General features: G+C 41.1%; 1 protein-coding gene across 1 annotated transcript in view; it reads left to right on the plus strand.

The window, feature by feature from the left end:
* The window catches only part of LOC106612186 (uncharacterized), a 71,197-nt gene that overhangs the window by 14,108 nt on the left and 34,376 nt on the right, over positions 1 to 22,713 (plus strand). The window contains 2 exon segments of the mRNA XM_045724158.1: positions 2,020 to 2,146; positions 2,436 to 2,536. Coding sequence (XP_045580114.1) covers positions 2,020 to 2,146; positions 2,436 to 2,536 — 228 coding nt within the window.

Consider the following 22,713-nt stretch of genomic DNA (forward strand, 5'->3'; position numbering starts at 1 on the left):
GTATGCCGTTACCCAGCAGGCCAAGGGGGGCTCTCTGTGCCGTCACAGACGCAGGCCCGGTCCCATGATGCACCTCTCTCCGGGGCAGAGACGGACGGGCGGTCTGGCCAGGCCCTGCTCTGTCATGGAGCCCTCCGTTACCATGGAGATACACCCTGCGCAGAGTGACAGAGTAAGACCTCACACACACACACACACACACACACCCTATCCCACTGCTGAGAGAATGAAAGTGGGAGTGTGTGTGGAGACTGACCAGTAGTCTCTGCCAACTTTCAGTTAAATATAGGCTGTAGTCCTAATGAATCAAACACACCACGCACTGTATTTATACACTCCTACTCTACAACAATGCTGCACGCTATGGCCCATTTCTATAAGTCTGTATTCACACATCTTCCTTTCCTTTAGCTGCTCTTCCTCTGCTCTCTCTCTCTCTCGCTCTCTCTCTCTCTCTCTGTCTCTCTCGCTCTCTCTCTCTCGCTCTCTCTCTCTCTCTACTCTCACTTTCTCTCTTTCACTCTTTCTCTGTTCGTGGCCAATGTTCTGCGTCACCGCTCATACGTTCTGTCCATTCATTATTCCCTCATTATAATAACTCATCTGCTGAACTTTTCAACTGGAGACTCATTCACCTGACTGGTTGGAATGATTCATGTTGTATCACCTGACTGGTAGGAATGATTCATATTGTATCACCTGACTGGTTGGAATGATTCATGTTGTATCACCTGACTGGTTGGAATGATTCATATTGTATCACCTGACTGGTAGGAATGATTCATATTGTATCACCTGACTGGTAGGAATGATTCATGTTGTATCACCTGACTGGTTGGAATGATTCATATTGTATCACCTGACTGGTTGGAATGATTCATATTGTATCACCTGACTGGTAGGAATGATTCATATTGTATCACCTGACTGGTAGGAATGATTCATATTGTATCACCTGACTGGTTGGAATGATTCATATTGTATCACCTGACTGGTTGGAATGATTCATATTGTATCACCTGACTGGTAGGAATGATTCATATTGTATCACCTGACTGGTTGGAATGATTCATATTGTATCACCTGACTGGTTGGAATGATTGATATTGTATCACCTGACTGGTAGGAATGATTCATGTTGTATCACCTGACTGGTAGGAATGATTCATATTGTATCACCTGACTGGTAAGAATGATTCATATTGTATCACCTGACTGGTAGGAATGATTCATATTGTATCACCTGACTGGTAGCAATGATTCATATTGTATCACCTGACTGGTAGGAATGATTCATGTTGTATCACCTGACTGGTAGGAATGATTCATATTGTATCACCTGACTGGTTGGAATGATTCATATTGTATCACCTGACTGGTAGGAATGATTCATGTTGTATCACCTGACTGGTAGGAATTATTCATATTGTATCACCTGACTGGTAGGAATGATTCATATTGTATCACCTGACTGGTAGGAATGATTCATGTTGTATCACCTGACTGGTAGGAATGATTCATGTTGTATCACCTGACTGGTAGGAATGATTCATGTTGTATCATCTGACTGGTAGGAATGATTCATGTTGTATCACCTGACTGGTAGGAATGATTCATGTTGTATCACCTGACTGGTAGGAATGATTCATATTGTATCACCTGACTGGTTGGAATGATTCATATTGTATCACCTGACTGGTAGGAATGATTCATGTTGTATCACCTGACTGGTAGGAATGATTCATGTTGTATCACCTGACTGGTAGGAATGATTCATATTGTATCACCTGACTGGTAGGAATGATTCATATCACAAGGTTGTCTGCTGCATGCACTCAGAACCTATGCACCAGAATATACTGTGGGTTTTAAATGTTCTACACTGAGATGGAAAGAAGATGTATTGCTGGGGGGTTCTGTACATACTGTATGTGAGAGACGTTGGGTGTGTGTGTGTGTGCCTGCTTGCGTGTGTGTTTGTGTGCGTGTGTGCTTGCGTAACTGTCCAGTGTGTTCCAGGCCCTGTCTCGTCCCCCGGGGGCGTCACCTTTAGAGCCCCCCCTCAGAGTGTCTCTTCAGAGGTGTCACTCCCTCCCTCTCACCCCCAGCACCCTCACCACTCTGGCCCTGTTCCCGGGACACACAGGTACTACATGAGTGTGTGTGTGTGTGTGTGTGTGTGTGTGTGTGTGTGTGTGTGTGTGTGTGTGTGTGTGTGTGTGTGTGTGTGTGTGTGTGTGTGTGTGTGTGTGTGTGTGTGTGTGTGTGTGTGTGTGTGTGTGTGTGTGTGTGTGTGTGTGTGTGTGTGAGGGGGGGCGTGCCTGTGGGGGGTGTGTGTGTGCATGCTTGCCTGCCTGTGTCAGTGTTTGCATGTTGGTGTATGCATGCTTGTGTGTGTGTGGTGGTTGAACTGTCTGTGTGTCTGTCCCCTACAGCAGACTCCCAGTCATCCTCAGTGGGTCTTGGTGATGGAGAGGCTGGCAGCTGCAGGAGGAGACTGCTCAGAACAGGCTCTGGTCCACTACAAGTCAACATCGTGAGTCACTTCCCACCATGTCCTATAATGTCACTATATTAGCCTGTTAGCATGTTAGCCTGTTAGCCAGTTAGCCTGTTAGACTGTTAGCATGTTAGCATGTTAGCCTGTTAGCCTGTTAGACTGTTAGCATGTTCAGTCATAAGTCACCGGCTGCATCCCAAATGACACCCTATTCCCTATAGACAGATTAGCTGACAACGTCACGAAAACGATGTCTGCGGTTCAAATGGGCAGAAGGTCGTGTGTTGTTATGGTTCTGGATGGCCAGATAGCTAGCAACAATGACAAGAATCTGCCATGTGGCGGAAGTTAGCCTAGTGGATAAGAGCGTTAGGCCAGTAACCGAAAGATCGCTGGTTGAAATCCCAGAGGCGACAAGTTTAAAAATCTGCCAAAGTGCCCTGGAGCAAGGCACTTAACCCTAATTTCTCCTGTAAGCCTCTCCGGATAAGGGTTTCTGCTATTTTTTTATATATATTTTTTACAAAATGTAATCATAAGTGTCTCGTTTCAGCTCATTTGATCTTGTTCTTGATACCATGTCTTGTTTTGAGGTGTTTTGACTGATGTCAGGTCTATGCTAATATGGCTAAAATTCCCTTGCTAGCTAACCAACAAGTGTAACGATGTATTTGAGAGACAAGTGCACATTGTGCAACTTTATTTACGTTTTCAATAAATATTGGAGACGAAATATAGTTTACAAACCTGTCTGTTCTGTCCCATAGTTACGCACCTGTTGGTTTCATTGCTAAACAACCAACCCGTCTATAGGCCCTGGTCCTTTGGGAGGTAGTCACTGTTATTTCAGAAAAGAAAAAGGCACACACACACACACACACACACACACACACACACACACACACACACACACACACACACACACACACACACACACACACACACACACACACACACACACACACACACACATAAAGAATGCTTTGGGGCCCAAACCCAGTATCTCAGAGAAAGGCCCTTTGATGAAGACGGGGCCCCAAGGGATCTTATCTGAAGGAGAGACTCTCTTCTCCCCAACTCTGAGTCTAATGGTTAATGAGCTGGAAGTGTACACACACACACACACACACACACACACACACACACACACACACACACACACACACACACACACACACACACACACACACACACACACACACACACACACACACAGCTAGAGGTAGAACTCTGTATTTTGCCACCATAACCATTCTGGAGTTGAACAGTGTTTGTCGTCAGTTCCATGCTGTTGCCATGACACTGTGTGTTTCCTGTTTATCTTCAGGATTCTATCTTTAGAAAGCCTTTTTAAGTGTGAGTTAAATAGACAGTGTGTGGGTGAGAGAGAGAGATGGGGTGGGGATGTACAGAGAAGAAAATAGGGTGGGGAGATGGAGAGAGGGGTGAGGGAGAGAAAGAGAGATAGGGATGGACAGATGTTTTCATTATGTGTCTTGTGTTTTGGCTCTAATCCATCAGGGCTACATTAAAATAGCGATATAAACCATTGAGAGTGTTTCAAAAGGAGAGTGAGAGATGTGTTTGTTGATGGCCAGAGAGATAAAGGAGAGGGAGAGATGTGTTGATGGCCAGAGAGATAAAGGAGAGGTAGAGATGTGTTTGTTGATGGCCAGAGAGATAAAGGAGAGGTAGAGATGTGTTTGTTGATGCCCCCCCCCCTTCTCCAGTCAGACTAGTGAAGCCCACAGGCCATAGGCAGAATGAGAGAGCTTCCTCACTGCAGTGGATTAGCTGCTAATGCTGACGCCTCGCTTTCCCTTTCATTTCAATACACTCCTCTTCTCCTCTCTTGTCATCTCCTTTTGTCTTCTCTTATCTTCTCTTCTCCTCTCTAACAGTGGCCAGCAGCATCAGTACAGGTTAACAGTGGCCAGCAGCATCAGTACAGGTTAATAGTGGCCAGCAGCATCAGTACAGGGTAACAGTGGCCAGCAGCATCAGTACAGGGTAACAGTGGCCAGCAGCATCAGTACAGGTTAACAGTGGCCAGCAGCATCAGTACAGGTTAACAGTGGCCAGCAGCATCAATACAGGGTAACAGTGGCCAGCAGCATCAGTACAGGGTAACAGTGGCCAGCAGTATCAGTACAGGTTAACAGTGGCCAGCAGCATCAGTACAGGGTAACAGTGGCCAGCAGCATCAGTACAGGGTAACAGTGGCCAGCAGCATCAGTACAGGGTAACAGTGGCCAGCAGCATCAGTACAGGGTAACAGTGGCCAGCAGCATCAGTACAGGGTAACAGTGGCCTGTTCCAACGCTACACGTCCTGTTCCAACGCTACACATCCGGTTCCAACGCTACATATCCTGTTCCAACGCTACACGTCCTGTTCCAACGCTACACATCCGGTTCCAACGCTACACATCCTGTTCCAACGCTACATGTCCTGTTCCAATGCTACACATCCGGTTCCAACGCTACACATCCTGTTCCAACGCTACATATCCTGTTCCAACGCTACACGTCCTGTTCCAACGCTACACATCCGGTTCCAACGCTACACATCCTGTTCCAACGCTACATGTCCTGTTCCAACGCTACATATCCTGTTCCAACGCTACATATCCTGTTCCAATGCTAAACATCCTGTTCCAACACTACACATCCTGTTCCAACGCTACACGTCCTGTTCCAACGCTACACGTCCTGTTCCAACGCTACATATCCTGTTCCAACGCTAAACGTCCTGTTCCAACGCTACACGTCCTGTTCCAACGCTACACGTCCTGTTCCAACGCTACACGTCCTGTTCCAACGCTACACGTCCTGTTCCAATGCTACACGTCCTGTTCCAACGCTACACATCCTGTTCCAACGCTACACATCCTGTTCCAACGCTACACATCCTGTTCCAATGCTACATGTGGACTGTACGCACTGTACTTTACCAGGCACGTGTGTGTGTGTGTGTGTGTGTGTGTGTGTGTGTGTGTGTGTGTGTGTGTGTGTGTGTGTGTGTGTGTGTGTGTGTGTGTGTGTGTGTGTGTGTTTAGGACTTGGTTAAGTATCTTACAGTAGGACTTGGTTAGGTATGTCACAGGTGGACTTGGTTAGGTATCTTACAGTAGGTGCAGATATAACTGCAGTGTTATCATGGGAAAACTCATGAATGGAGATATAACTGCAGTGTTATCATGTGAAAACTCATGAATGCAGATATAACTGCAGTGTTATCATGTGAAAACTCATGAATGCAGATATAACTGCAGTGTTATCATGTGGGAACCCATGAATGCAGATATAACTGCAGTGTTATCTGAAAACTCATGAATGCAGATATAACTGTAGTGTTATCATGTGGGAACACATTAATGCAGATATAACTGCAGTGTTATCATGTGGGAACCCATTAATGCAGATATAACTGTAGTGTTATTATGTGGGAACACATGAATGCAGATATAACTGTAGTGTTATCATGTGGGAACCCATTAATGCAGATATAACTGTAGTGTTATCATGTGGGAACCCATTAATGCAGATATAACTTTAGTGTTATCATGTGGGAACCCATTAATGCAGATTTAACTGTAGTGTTATCATGTGGGAACCCATTAATGCAGATTTAACTGTAGTGTTATTATGTGGGAACACATTAATGCAGATATAACTGTAGTGTTATCATGTGGGAACACATTAATGCAGATATAACTGTAGTGTTATCATGTGGGAACACATTAATGCAGATATAACTGTAGTGTTATCATGTGGGAACCCATTAATGCAGATATAACTGTAGTGTTATCATGTGGGAACACATTAATGCAGATATAACTGCAGTGTTATCATGTGGGATCCCATTAATGCAGATTTAACTGTAGTGTTATCATGTGAGAACTCATTAATGCAGATATAACTGTAGTGTTATCATGTGGGTGTCACAAACCTCTTCGTCAGAAGATATGTTGAAATCGCTGTCAGACAAAGTGGACCAATATGCAGCGGATTGCGTGCTCATCATCATTTATTTTAAATGTGAACACGAGGAAAAACAATAAACAAAACTCACGACAGGAACAGTGTAGCAGGCTAAACAAAAGCAGTGCTAACATACAACTACCCACAAGTGACAAACAAAACACACACCTACTTATAGGACTCCCAATCAGAGGCAACTAGAAACACCTGCCTCCAATTGAGAGTCCAGCAACCAAACCTGCACATAGAAAACTTAATCTAGAACCTACTCATACTAAAACATACACCACAAAACCCCGGAACACATAAATAACACACCCCTCTAAGCTATACACAAAAAAAACACCATACAAAACAAACATACCTCTGCCACGCCCTGACCAAATAATACAAATAATCCTCTATACTGGTCAGGACGTGACAGTGGGAACCCATTAATGTAGATATAACTGCAGTGTTATCATGTGAAAACTCGTGAATGCATATATAACTGCAGTGTTATCATCTGAAAACTCATGAATGCATATATAACTGCAGTGTTATCATGTGAAAACTCATGAATGCATATATAACTGTAGTGTTATCATGTGGGAGCCCATTAATGCAGATATAACTGCACTGTTATCATGTGGGAACTCATTACTTTCTTCGTGATTATTCCTAACTTTGGGGAACTCTGCGCTGCCACATTTTCTGAGAAACCTTTTGCTGATAATCAACTTTTCCATCTTCAGGGGATGTTCGTTCCCACATTCAGTTCTGTCTTGATAGAGACATTCAGGGAATATCTCTTTGCAATGCAGTTCAACAGTTTTCCTTCGGGGTTCTGGGTTGAGGAACATATTTGAAAGAAAACAAGTGGCCTATGTATTTCCTCCAGCAGGTAATCTGCCGTAGGACCCAGATCCCCTAATCTCTACCTCTCACCTCTCTGTTCTCTCATCTCTCTCTGTTCTCTCTCTCTCTTTCATCTCTCTCTGTTCTCTCTCTCATCTCTCTCTGTTCTCCCTCATTTCTCTTTGTTCTCGCGTTCATATCTGTTCTCTCTCTCATCTCTCTCTGTTCTCTCATCTCCCTGTTCTCGCTTTCTCTCTCTTTTCACTTTGATCTCTCTCTGTCATCTGTCTTTCTCTCATCTCTCTCTGTCCTCTCTGTCATCTCTCATCTCTCTCTGTTGTCTCTCTCATCTCTCTCTGTTGTCTCTCTCATCTCTCTCTGTTCTCTGTTATCACTCTTTGACCCTCTTTCTACACTGATTTGATACTGCTACATCTTAAATCAATTAACAGTTGATGGCTAAACAATTGTGACATCACTGTGCTGCATCCAACATTTTATTTTTAGGTGCATCTGCGTGTCTGTGTCTGTGTCTGCGTCTGCGTCTGCGTCTGCGTCTGCGTCTGCGTCTGTGTAGCGTTTCTCTGAGGTCGGGAGGATGCAGGAAGTCAGCATGGTTGTCCAGGGCGGAAAGGGGGGGTGGAGGGGGAGTTGTGGTTGTCGTGGGGATAGGGAGGGGAGATAAAAGAAGCAGTCTGTTCAGAAGGGAAATGGGAAGGGTGGGGTGCCTGGTCTTTCTCCCTCCATTACCACATCATGAGCCTCAAGTAGAATAATTTACTAACAGGCTACAGCAGAATAAATAGAATAATTTACTAACAGGCTACAGCAGAATAAATAGAATAATTTACTAACAGGCTACAGCAGAATAAATAGAATAATTTACTAACAGGCTACAGCAGAATAAATAGAATAATTTACTAACAGGCTACAGCAGAATAAATAGAATAATTTACTAACAGGCTACAGCAGAATAAATAGAATAATTTACTAACAGGCTACAGCAGGATAAATATAATAATTTACTAACAGGTTACAGCAGAATAAATATAATAATTTACTAACAGGCTACAGCAGAATAAATAGAATAATTTACTAACAGGCTACAGCAGAATAAATAGAATAATTTACTAACAGGCTACAGCAGAATAAATATAATAATTTACTAACAGGCTACAGCAGAATAAATAGAATAATTTACTAACAGGCTACAGCAGAATAAATAGAATAATTTACTAACAGGCTACAGCAGGATAAATATAATAATTTACTAACAGGTTACAGCAGAATAAATATAATAATTTACTAACAGGCTACAGCAGAATAAATAGAATAATTTACTAACAGGCTACAGCAGAATAAATAGAATAATTTACTAACAGGCTACAGCAGAATAAATAGAATAATTTACTAACAGGCTACAACAGGATAAATAGAATAATTTACTAACAGGTTACAGCAGAATAAATAGAATAATTTACTAACAGGCTACAGCAGAATAAATAGAATAATTTACTAACAGGCTACAGCAGAATAAATAGAATAATTTACTAACAGGCTACAGCAGAATAAATAGAATAATTTACTAACAGGCTACAGCAGAATAAAACATGGTGGAGTCTCTTATTCCCTCTAGACCCACGCACGCACGCACACACACACACACACACACACACACACACACACACACACACACACACACACACACACACACACACACACACACACACACACACACACACACACACGTCTCCTAGAGAGAGCTGAAGCTCTAAGGTGGAGTATAGAATGGCCTCAGGCCAGGGTAGGAGAGAAAATACTTAGTATGTCCCAAATGGCCTCTTATTCTCTATACAGTATAGTGCGCTACTTTTGATCAGGACCCATAAGGCTCTGGTCAGAAGTAGTGCAGTGTGTAGGGAATAAGGCGCTATTTGGGATGCACTCTTAAACTGACACCAGATCACATCCACTGTAACAAAAGGTCATGTTGTCATCTGCTGAGATACTGCTGTAAACAACCTGACAAGATACTGCTGTAAACAACCTGGCAAGATACTGCTGTAAACAACCTGGCAAGATACTGCTGTAAACAACCTGGCAAGATACTGCTGTAAACAACCTGGCAAGATACTGCTGTAAACAACCTGACAAGATACTGCTGTAAACAACCTGGCAAGATACTGCTGTAAACAACCTGACAAGATACTGCTGTAAACAACCTGACAAGATACTGCTGTAAACAACCTGGCAAGATACTGCTGTAAACAACCTGGCAAGATACTGCTGTAAACAAGCTTGGTGATTTAGGCTTGCCAAAAGGTGAATCTAACATGTATTGACTCAGGGGGTCGAATACTTATCGAATCAAGATGTATTTTTCATAATTATTTTACAAATGTTTGAATTTTTCTTCCACTTTGACATTACAGATTATTTTGTGTAGATCGTTGACAGAAAATTACAATTGAATCCATTTTAATCCCATTTTGTAACACAACAAAATGTGGAAAGAGTCTGAATACTTTCTGAAGGGACTGTACATAAGGCAAATACAACACATGGTAGCACGAGGCTAAATAACGCTGCTGAATGTCCATTAACACGGCTATATGTATAAACAGACAATACAAACAGCAAACATTTCCCTTGAGACTATACATGTGAGCTTCAGCACCAGGCCTAACGAGCCAACATTACTGGCTAACATTCTGGCTTAGCTGGCTAGCAATAGCATGGCACACATGAAAGTAAAATAGCTGTTGAACATGGTAGATATGAACTTGACTGCCTTAGCAACACTCAACTACAACATGCAATGGCATGTCAGACACTACATATAAGTAGATGCACACACTAAACACAGGTCAAATACAGATCGGTGAAGACCAGTCCAATGAGTAATTCTCTTCATACCACGGTCTCACTCTGACGACAGGAGCGGGGTTCAGTAAGATGCATGGGGAATGGTGAACTGTGATTGGCCAATACAAGTACGGGTGTTGGGAAAATAAGGGGTGTTGGGCGAATACAACAACTACTAGAATAAATTGGAGCTAAACAGTCAAAGTAGCAAAGGGTTCATGGAGGAACCTCTAATGTGTCAATGTAGCAATGGAGGAACCTTTTTGCTGGTGCGTGTGGAGCACTTTGAATTTATTTTGCCATTGGATGTGTTGCACTGCCAAACTTAGAAGAAGTTATGATCACCGATATGTTTAATCTATCATTTCTCTTCATTATTTATCTTCATATGGCAAGGATTAAAAAGGATTTGCCAGTAGATTGTCGACTTGATTCATGACGATGACTGCTTGTCTAGCTTGCTAGCTAAGATTTTGAAAGTATGATGTTGACATGATCAGTCCAATCAAAGCTACTGTAGATATAATGTGATTTGACATCATTTTATCTGTGGCCAATGACCTTGAGCCTTCTTGGATGGGCACTTCTAATGTAATTCTATGGCAGCACCCAAGGGGGCTTGAACTTTTTAACTCTTAGATTTTGCGGTGACGTAGTGTCCCCATGAGTGACAGAACACTGAACCAAAAATCAGAAAGCACTGAGGTAGCCTGAAACACCTGCATTTTGGAGCTGCCTTAATCAAGAAAGTCAGAAAGAGACCAGGTTTGTATGTGGCTTTATTAACTCAAGGATTTTTACCTTTTTTTTTTTTTACATTGTTTGCAAACTGATATGTGACACTAATTCATGCCAAAATAACATGCAATACAAAAAATAATCAATCTTTAAGCTAAAAGTTGGGGCTCAAAACAGCCTTACTCAAGAAAGCAAAAAAAATACAATTTTTGTATGCAGCTTTATTAACTCAATTATGTATATATTTATTTTTACATTGTTTGCAAATGACGGGTTGCCACTGAATGAGTACTATTTTAATAGCAATGTTGAATAATACAACAATAATAGAATATGATATGATAGAATATGATATGATGGAATAGAATATGATATGATAGAATAGAATATGATATGATATGATAGAATATGATATGATAGAATAGAATATGATATGTTAGAATATGATATGATATGATATAATATGATAGAATAGAATATGATATGATAGAATAGAATATGATAGAATATAATATGATGTGATAGAATATGATATGATAGAATAGAATATGATAGAATAGAATATGATATGATTGATTATGATATGATAGAATATGATACGATACGATGGAATAGAATATGATATGATAGAATAGAATAGAATATGATAGAATAGAATATGATATGATAGAATAGATAGAATAGAAGGTAGAGCAGTAGGCTGAACACTATACTGAATGTGCACCAACAACGACCGTACACCGTACATATGATAGAATATGATATGATAGAATAGAATATGATATGATATGATAGAATAGAATATGATATGATAGAATAGAATATGATATGATAGAATAGAATAGAATATGATATGATATGATAGAATATTATATGATAGAATATGATATGATATGATAGAATATGATATGATAGAATAGAATAGAATAGAATATGATGGGATAGAATATAATATGATATGATATGATAGAATATGATATGATAGAATAGAATATGATATTATAGAATAGAATATGATATAGTAGAATATGATAAGATATGATAGAATATGATATGATAGAATATGATATGATAGAATAGAATATGATATGATAGATTATGATATGATAGATTATGATATGATAGAATAGAATATGATGTGATAGATTATGATATGATAGAATAGAATATGATGTGATAGATTATGATATGATAGAATATGATATGATATGATATGATATGATAGAATATGATATGATATGATAGAATATGATATGATATGATAGAATAGAATATGATATGATATGATAGAATAGAATAGATAGAATAGAATAGATAGAATAGAAGGTAGGGCAGCAGGCTGAACCGACTGAACTCACTGAACACTATAATTATACTATATGTGCAACAACAATGACCGAAAATCAATAAAATAAACAATTTAGTCTCACTTTACTTGTATCAAATACCACTTAGCCCCCCCCATCATTATGGAAATGCTGTATATAAACTGGCATCTTTAGTAGTCATAAAATGAGTTTTATATGCTGACGCTGTGCTTAGCTCACACACGTAACAGTAGTTCAAAGTTGACCCGTATTTACAAAGACATGTATCAGGACGCCTCTCTACTGACTGCCTTCCCGCTGAGGAGAGGAGACCGTTTGACAAGCTCCCCTTCCCTGGATATGTGTGTGTGTGTGTGTGTGTGTGTGTGTGTGTGTGTGTGTGTGTGTGTGTGTGTGTGTGTGTGTGTGTGTGTGTGTGTGTGTGTGTGTGTGTGTGTGTGTGTGTGTGTGTGTGTTTTATTCATAAATCTACACAGCAGCAGGGCTGTCTGTGTAGATTTAGATTTTCAGATGTGACCTTTGTTGTCTAAATGGCAGGGATGGAGCAGAGTGCCCAAAGAGCCACACACACACACACACAGAGAGAGAGGGCGAGAGAGAGCTCCCAGCCTTATGTAACTGCGGCTACGCATGAGACAGACAGACGGGGAGAGGAAAGGGTTTTTTGAGAAAGCTCTGGCATATTCCAGCCCTGATGCTGTCATAGGGCTTCTGTGAGCTCTGCTGAAAGCGGTTTTGGTTTGAGGATGGGATTTTTCTTCAGCATGTCGTGTAAAAACCCTCCTATTGATTGTATAGTATATATTGCCCCTTAATAAACCTATGATGTAGTGGATTTCACTGGTTTTATTGGTTACCTAATATGCTTTGATCTGTAGCCTAGCTGCATTGCAAAGCTGTCTAGAGAATGTGAATCACACACACACACAGACACACACAGTGTGAAAGCCATAGCCGGGGCCGGCCTATAGCAGAACGGAGAGAGATTTTCCTACTGCATGAATTCATTCATGACCATATTGTGCCCCTCTTCATCCACCAACAATGAGGTGCAGGCACAGGGGTCAAATGCGCTGCAGGGGTCACCCTTGCTTGTAATAATGGATTTGCATGCTACCGATACGACCTATAATAGAACTGAGTTTGCCATTCTTTATCTGTGTTTTACGGTCTATGGTGTTATAGGGCTGTGTTTTCCATTCTTTATCTGTGTTTTACAGTCTATGGTGTTATAGGGCTGTGTTTGCCATTCTTTATCTGTGTTTTACAGTCTATGGTGTTATAGGGCTGTGTTTGCCATTCTTTATCTGTGTTTTACGGTCTATGGTGTTATAGGGCTGTGTTTTCCATTCTTTATCTGTGTTTTACAGTCTATGGTGTTATAGGGCTGTGTTTGCCATTCTTTATCTGTGTTTTACAGTCTATGGTGTTATAGGGCTGTGTTTTCCATTCTTTATCTGTGTTTTACGGTCTATGGTGTTATAGGGCTGTGTTTTCCATTCTTTATCTGTGTTTTACGGTCTATGGTGTTATAGGGCTGTGTTTTCCATTCTTTATCTGTGTTTTACAGTCTATGGTGTTATAGGGCTGTGTTTGCCATTCTTTATCTGTGTTTTACAGTCTATGGTGTTATAGGGCTGTGTTTGCCATTCTTTATCTGTGTTTTACGGTCTATGGTGTTATAGGGCTGTGTTTTCCATTCTTTATCTGTGTTTTACAGTCTATGGTGTTATAGGGCTGTGTTGATTTTGTAATATTATTATTTGTATTAATTTTTGTGGCTTTTACAGTAAGACAAATACTCACAAATATATCATATCAACATATCATAAATATGTCAAAATATCATAAATATATCTTACCAAAATATCATATCAATATATCATATCAATTTATCTATATATATATATATATATATATATATATATATATATATATATATATATATATATATATATATATATATATATATATATCATATAAGTTGACAACATTTAAGAGAAGGGGCTGCTAGACCAACTAACCAGGTAGATAGGGTGTCATAAACTTCAAAAGAATGTGGACACCGCTCGTTCGAAAATAATGGGCATTAATATGTAGTTGGTCCGTTCTTTGCTGCTATAACAGCCTCCACTCTTCTTGGAAGGCTTTCCACTAGATGTTGGAACATTGCTATGGGAACTTGCTTTCAGTCAGCCACAAGAGCATTAGTGAGGTCGGGCACTGATGTTGGGTTATTAGGCCTAGCTCGCAGTCGGCGTTCCAATTCATCCCAAAGGTGTTCGATGGGGTTGAGGTCAGGGCTCTGTGCAGGCCAGTCAAGTTCTTCCACACTGATCCCACACTGATCTCGACAAACCATTTCTGTTTGGACCTCGCTTTGTGCATGGGGGCATTGTCATGCTGAAACAGGAAAGGGCCTTCCCCAACTGTTGCCACGAAGTTGGAAGCACAAAATCATATAGAATGTCATTGTATGCTGTAGCGTTAAGAATTCCCTTCACTGGAACAAAGGGGCCTAACCCAAACCATGAAAAACAGCTCCAGACCATTATTCCTCCTCCACCATTTGGGCAGTTAGCGTTCTCATGGCAACTGCCAAAACCTCTAGCAATAAACTAGAGGAACTGGCACCATAATACATGTTTAGCAATAGACTGGAAGAACTGGCAGTATAATACATGTTTAGCAATAGACTAGAGCAGTGGTTCCCAAACATTTTATAGTCCCGTACCCCTTCAAACATTTAACCTCCAGCTGAGTACCCCCTCTAGCACCAGGGTCAGCGCACTCTCAAATGTGTTTTTTTGCCATCGTTGTAAGCCTGCCACACACACCGTATACAATAAATGTATTAAACATAAGAATGAGTGTGAGTTTTTGTCACAACCCGGCTCGTCGGAAGTGTCAAAGAGCTCTTATAGGACCAGGGCACAAATAATAATATAATAATAATCAATAATGTTGCTCTTTATTTAACCATCTTACATATAAAACCTGATTTGTTCATCGAAATTTGTGAATAACTCATCACAGGTTAATGAGAAGGGTGTGCTTGAAAGGATGCACGTAACTCTGCAATGTTGGGTTGTATTGGAGAGAGTCTCAGTCTTAAATCATTTTCCACACACAGTCTGTGCCTGTATTTAGTTTTCATGCTAGTGAGGGCCGAGAATCCACTGTCACATAAGTACGTGATTGCAAAGGGCATCAGTGTCTCAACAGCGCGATTTTCCAAGGGTAGGATACTCTGAGCGCAGCCCTATCCATAAATCTGGCAGTGGCTTCTGATTAAATTTAAATTTCATAGAACTGCTTGTTGCAATTTCGATGAGGCTCTCTTGTTCAGATATCGGTAAGTGGACTGGAGGCAGGGCAAGAAAGGGATAACGAATCCAGTTGTTTGTGTCATCCGTTTAGGGAAAGTACCTGCGTAATTGCCCACCCAACTCATTCAGCTGCTTCGCTACATCACATTTGACATTGTCCGTAAGCTTGAGTTAATTTGCACACAAAAAAATCATACAATGATGGAAAGACCTGTGTGTTGTCCTTGTTAATGCAGACAGAGAAGAGCTCCAACTTCTTAATCATAACCTCAATTTTGTCCCGCACAATGAATATAGTTGTGGAGAGTCTCTGTAGTCCTAGATTCAGATCATTCAGGCGACAAAAAACATCACCCAGATAGGCCAGTCGTGTGAGAAACTCGTCATCATGCAAGCGGTCAGACAAGTGAAAATTATGGTCAGTAAAGAAAACTTTAAGCTCGTCTCTCAATTCAACAAAAATGTGTCAATACTTTGCTCCTTGATAACCAGCGCACTTCTGTATGTTGTAAAAGCGTTACATGGTCGCTGCCCATATCATTGCATGGTGCAGAAAATACACGAGAGTTCAGGGGCCTTGCTTTAACAAAGTTAACCATTTTCACTGTAGTGTCCAAAACGTCTTTCAAGCTGTCAGGCATTCCCTTGGCAGCAAGAGCCTCTTGGTGGATTCTGCAGTCTACCCAAGTGGCGTCGGGAGCAACTGCTTACACACGCGTTACCACTCCCCTATGTCTCCCTGTCATGGCTTTTGCGCCATCAGTACAGATACCAACACATCTTGACCACCAAAGTCCATTTGATGTCACAAAGCTGTCCAGCACTTTAAAAATATCCTCTCATGTTGACCTGGTTTCCAGTGGTTTGCAGAAGAGGATGTTTTCCTTAATTGACCCCCCATAAACGTAAAGGACATATACCAGGAGCTGTGCCAGGCCCGCCACGTCTGTTGACTCCTCCAGCTGTAATGTATAGAATTTACTGGCTTGTATGCAAAGCAGTAATTGTTTCAAAACATCTCCTGCCATGTCACTGATGCGTCGTGAAACAGTGTTGTTTGATGAAGTCATTGTCTGTGTAGTTTTTTGGCCTTTTCCTCTAGTATTGTCCCAGCCATATCCGCAGCAGCAGGAAGAATTAAGTCCTCCACAATAGTATGGGGTTTGCCTGTCCTAGCCACTAGGTAGCTCACCATATAAGACGCTTCTAGCCCCTTCTTATTGATGGTATCTGTTGCTGTTATACATGTCTTACTACTTGAAAGTCATCTTAATTCTCGCTCAGAAAACTCCTGTGGCTTATTTTTCAAAATGTCATGTTTTGTTTCTAAATGTCTGCGCAAGAGTGAAGGTTTCATCGAGTTGTGAGATAATACTTTTGCACATATAAGACACTGTGGCTGAGGAAAGGCACAACTCCCAATATAAGCGAACCTCAAATCAATGTAGTTCTCATCATATTTGCGCCTCTTCGATGGTCCAATGTCCCTGTCTGTTGTTCGGTGCTTTCCCAGGTAAGGGGGCAGTAGCTCTTCGGCTGCATCAGACTCACAACTGTCAGTGTCCATGCTAGCTGGGCTAACAATTAATGTAGAATTAATGATGCTAGCATTGGATGTGCTCGTGGAAGCAGAACAACTTGTGTCATCGACAGGTGCAGGTGTAGTACCGCTGGTAGTAGCAGTACTATCAGTAGAGCTGGTATGTGTTTCTATCGATACGGGCCTTCCAGTTTGGGAATACCTGGACTAGAGGAACTGGCAGTATAATAAATGTTTAGTAATAGACTAGAGGAACTGGCAGTATAATAAATGTTTAGTAATAGACTAGAGGAACTGGCAGTATAATAAATGTTTAGTAATAGACTAGAGGAACTGGCAGTATAATAAATGTTTAGTAATAGACTAGAGGAACTGGCAGTATAATAAATGTTTAGTAATAGACTAGAGGAACTGGCAGTATAATAAATGTTTAGTAATAGACTAGAGGAACTGGCAGTATAATAAATATTTAGTAATAGACTAGAGGAACTGGCAGTATAATAAATGTTTAGTAATAGACTAGAGGAACTGGCAGTATAATAAATGTTTAGTAATAGACTAGAGGAACTGGCAGTATAATAAATGTTTAGTAATAGACTAGAGGAACTGGCAGTATAATAAATGTTTAGTAATAGACTAGAGGAACTGGCAGTATAATAAATGTTTAGTAATAGACTAGAGGAACTGGCAGTATAATAAATGTTTAGTAATAGACTAGAGGAACTGGCAGTATAATAAATGTTTAGTAATAGCACTATAACAACCAGGCATGTACTGATTATATCACACACAATACGGAAGGAAAGAGAATATGCCACCTGTCGCATTACCATCAAAGGATTTGGTGTGTTCAGGAAGGGAAAAGGTGGTTAATAACCTCTCTGGGCTAGGCGGGACGAATTCGTCCCACCTACGTAACAGCCAGTTGAATCCTGTGGCGCGATTTTCAAAACGTTTGAAATGCTATTACTTCAATTTCTCAAACATATGACTATTTTACAGCTATTTAAAAGACAAGACTCTCGTTAATCTAACCACACTGTCCGATTTCAAAAAGGCTTTACAACGAAAGCAAAACATTAGATTATGTCAGCAGAGTACCAGGCCAGAAATAATCAGACACCCATTTTTCAAGCTAGCATATAATGTCACAAAAACCCAGAAGACAGCTAAATGCAGCACTAACCTTTGATGATCTTCATCAGATGACAACCCTAGGACATTATGTTATACAATACATGCATGTTTTGTTCAATCAAGTTCATATTTATATCAAAAACCAGATTTTTACATTAGCATGTGACTAGCATGTGACTAGCATTCCCACCGAACACTGCCGGTGAATTTACTAAATTACTCACGATAAACGTTCACAAAAAGCATAACAATTATTTTAAGAATTATAGATACAGAACTCCTCTATGCACTCGATATGTCCGATTTTAAAATAGCTTTTTGGTGAAAGCACATTTTGCAATATTCTAAGTACATAGCCCAGGCATCACGGGCTAGCTATTTAGACACCCGGCAAGTTTAGCACTCACCAATATCAGGTTTACTATTATAAAAGTTTGATTACCTTTTGTTGTCTTCATCAGAATGCACTCCCAGGACTGCTACTTCAATAACAAATGTTGGTTTGGTCCAAAATAATCCATCGTTATATCCGAATAGCGGCGTTTTGTTCGTGCGTCCCAGACACTATCTGAAATGGTAAATCAGGGTTGTGCGCATGGCGCAATTCGTGACAAAAAAAATCTAAATATTCCATTACCGTACTTCGAAGCATGTAAACCGCTGTTTAAAATCCATTTTTATGCCATTTTTCTCGTAAAAAGCGATAATATTCCGGACGGGAATGTCCATTTAGCTAAACAGAGGAAAGTAAAACAAAGCTTCGGTCGACGCGGGCACGAGCCTGAGTCTCACAGTACTGTAACCAGCCACTACCCAAACGCGCTACTTTTTTTCAGCCAGAGCCTGCAAAGCCACGATTCAGCTTTTTACCGCCTTCTGAGACCCTATGGCAGCCGTAGGAAGTGTCACGGGACAGCTAAGATCCTCACTCTTCAATAAACAGAGACAAGAAGAACGACACCTTGTCAGACAGGCCACTTCCTGAATGAAACCTCCGATTTTTGCCTGCCAAATGAGTTCTGTTATACTCACAGACACCATTCAAACAGTTTTAGAAACTTTAGGGTGTTTTCTATCCATATGTAATAAGTATATGCATATTCTAGTTACTGGGTAGGAGTGGTAACCAGATTAAATCGGGTACGTTTTTTATCCAGCCGTGTCAATACTGCCCCCTAGCCCTAATTAAAGGGCAAGGTGAGGAGTGAGAAAAACCTGAGGAGTGGTGATTTGGGAGTGACAACAGCTGTGGGAACAGGTGTAGTGCGAAGGGGCGTGACCTTAACCAATTAGTTAATCTGCAGAGGAGTGGTATTCAATACAATATCTATGGTGTTATAGGGCTGTGTCTGCCATTCTTATAGAATCTCTCTATGGTGTTATAGGGCTGTGTCTGCCATTCTAATAGAATCTATTTATGGTGTTATAGGGCTGTGTCTGCCATTCTTATAGAATATCTCTATGGTGTTATAGGGCTGTGTCTGCCATTCTTATAGAAACTCTCTATGGTGTTATAGGGCTGTGTCTGCCATTCTAATAGAATCTATTTATGGTGTTATAGGGCTGTGTCTGCCATTCTTATAGAATCTCTCTATGGTGTTATAGGGCTGTGTCTGCCATTCTAATAGAATCTATCTATGGTGTTATAGGGCTGTGTCTGCCATTCTAATAGAATCTATTTATGGTGTTATAGGGCTGTGTCTGCCATTCTTATAGAATCTCTTATGGTGTTATAGGGCTGTGTCTGCCATTCTAATAGAATCTATTTATGGTGTTATAGGGCTGTGTCTGCCATTCTAATAGAATCTATTTATGGTGTTATAGGGCTGTGTCTGCCATTCTAATAGAATCTATTTATGGTGTTATAGGGCTGTGTCTGCCATTCTTATAGAATCTCTCTATGGTGTTATAGGGCTGTGTCTGCCATTCTAATAGAATCTATTTATGGTGTTATAGGGCTGTGTCTGCCATTGTTTATAGAATCTATTTATGGTGTTATAGGGCTGTGTCTGCCATTCTTATAGAATCTCTCTATGGTGTTATAGGGCTGTGTCTGCCATTCTTATAGAAACTCTCTATGGTGTTATAGGGCTGTGTCTGCCATTGCTTATAGAATCTATTTATGGTGTTATAGGGCTGTGTCTGCCATTCTAATAGAATCTATTTATGGTGTTATAGGGCTGTGTCTGCCATTCTTATAGAATCTATTTATGGTGTTATAGGGCTGTGTCTGCCATTCTTATAGAATCTATTTATGGTGTTATAGGGCTGTGTCTGCCATTCTTATAGAATCTATTTATGGTGTTATAGGGCTGTGTCTGCCATTCTTATAGAATCTATTTATGGTGTTATAGGGCTGTGTCTGCCATTGTTTATAGAATCTATTTATGGTGTTATAGGGCTGTGTCTGCCATTCTAATAGAATCTATTTATGGTGTTATAGGGCTGTGTCTGCCATTCTAATAGAATCTATTTATGGTGTTATAGGGCTGTGTCTGCCATTGTTTATAGAATCTATTTATGGTGTTATAGGGCTGTGTCTGCCATTCTAATAGAATCTATTTATGGTGTTATAGGGCTGTGTCTGCCATTGTTTATAGAATCTATTTATGGTGTTATAGGGCTGTGTCTGCCATTGTTTATAGAATCTATTTATGGTGTTATAGGGCTGTGTCTGCCATTGCTAATAGAATCTATTTATGGTGTTATAGGGCTGTCAGTTAGATAACCTATAGACACTAGGGCATAGTCGGATTGATTAGGCCTACTGTAAGAATCTGTCAGGAAAATGCCAATGTTCATTTCATGGGGAAATAAAACCTTTAATTAAATCTGACATTAATTGACCTTCATCACAGGTTGAGGATAATAAAGGTTTGGAATGATAAATGATTCATAGAGCAATGTAATATTATAAAAACATATATTTAATAAGAGGTGAGGTGGACAGTATATTGTTTGTGGTTTGGTTTTTGGTTGAATAGGGTTATGGTTTGGTTTGGCCTCACTCAGAGGTAAATATTGTTTGTGAGCTTCGAGCATTGTCCCCTGCCTCCCTCCTCTCCTCCGTGGTCAGTGATCCCGGTTGTCTCGCGGCTGAGCTGAGCGCTGATCAGTATTCTGGCAGGACCGCCTCTCAAGCTCGCTCTGCTTCACAGCCGCTCTCTCTCTGTTCCCTCTCTCCGGTCCAAGTCAAGCAGAAGGCTCAGCAGCCCGCAGACAGACAGACAGAAAGACAGACAGACAATACTCTCGTGTGTTGTTGAGTGTCAGCTGGCTTGAATACTGACAGTGTCGGTTCAGGGGGAGAAAAAGCGACCCGAGGAGAATAATCGGTGCTGCTGACGGATGGTGATGAGGATGATGATGGTGAGGATGATGATGATGCATCTGTCCCCGAGCCTTTTATGAGCTGCAATAGCGCGTGTAGGGTGAAGACAAGAAGCGTAGCCTGGGAGGCCGTTTTTCCCGCTGTCTTTTTCTTTTCAATCTGTAGCCAAATGGTGGATGCTGTCTGGACCGTTAAATTCAAACAGTCCCGGTCGAGACCAGAGCAGAGCAGCAGCGCGCGCCTCCCGTCATCCGGACAAGCAGCACACAGACACCGCAGCAGCCGCATCTATCTCGCCTTGCAGCATTACACCATGGCCTTGGATGTCCAGACATTCGTTGTGTTCACGGTGATCGCGGTTCTGGTGCTTGTGAACGTGCTGTTAATGTTCATCCTCGGTACGCGTTAACCGGACCGGCGCTCGAGGCCCAGTTCGCGCAACACACAACCGTTTGAGAGAGAGGGAGCAGGCGAGCGTTCATTCTTTCGTTGAGAGCGGGACCCCCATCGCATCTTCAACATGGCCACACAGTGAAATGAATGACGTTGGTACAATATATGTGTATTTATTTAACGTACAGTGTATCCCCTGAATCCTCCCGTTGTCTCGTCCTCTGGCCGTGTGTAGCTGATGGTGTTTTGGTGGTGATGGTTGTGCGGTTAACGCTCTGCGATGTTTCCCTGGTGATTGTAGAGAATTCACCATATTCCCTCATAAGGCCGTGTTTTATCCCCATGCCTGCCCGCTCTCCCCTTCTCTCCTCAATGTTGTATTGTGTATCTCTGTGAGCAATAGTACTAAATTGTGCGCTTTGGTTTTTCCTGGAATCTTTTTTTCCCGGAATGTCTAACGGTATTTCGGGTGCGTAGCTATTATTTGGGATGCTTTGACGGTCCGTAATAATACTGTTGTATTATATTCGGCAACAATAATTAATCCTAATATCCCCACTATAAAGGATTTCTATTGTGATTTATTAGTGGTGCATTTGGAAGGATTTATTCATGTGTTATAGTGTTCCAACATGTTCTAATGATGCAGAACATAATCTTTCACACTGGACATTATCAAACAATAAAATAGCGGGCCGGCTAGAGGAGGCCCTCAATGCTACAACACACACA

Source organism: Salmo salar, chromosome ssa09 (assembly GCF_905237065.1).
Source record: "Salmo salar chromosome ssa09, Ssal_v3.1, whole genome shotgun sequence".
Classification (NCBI taxonomy): domain Eukaryota; kingdom Metazoa; phylum Chordata; class Actinopteri; order Salmoniformes; family Salmonidae; genus Salmo; species Salmo salar.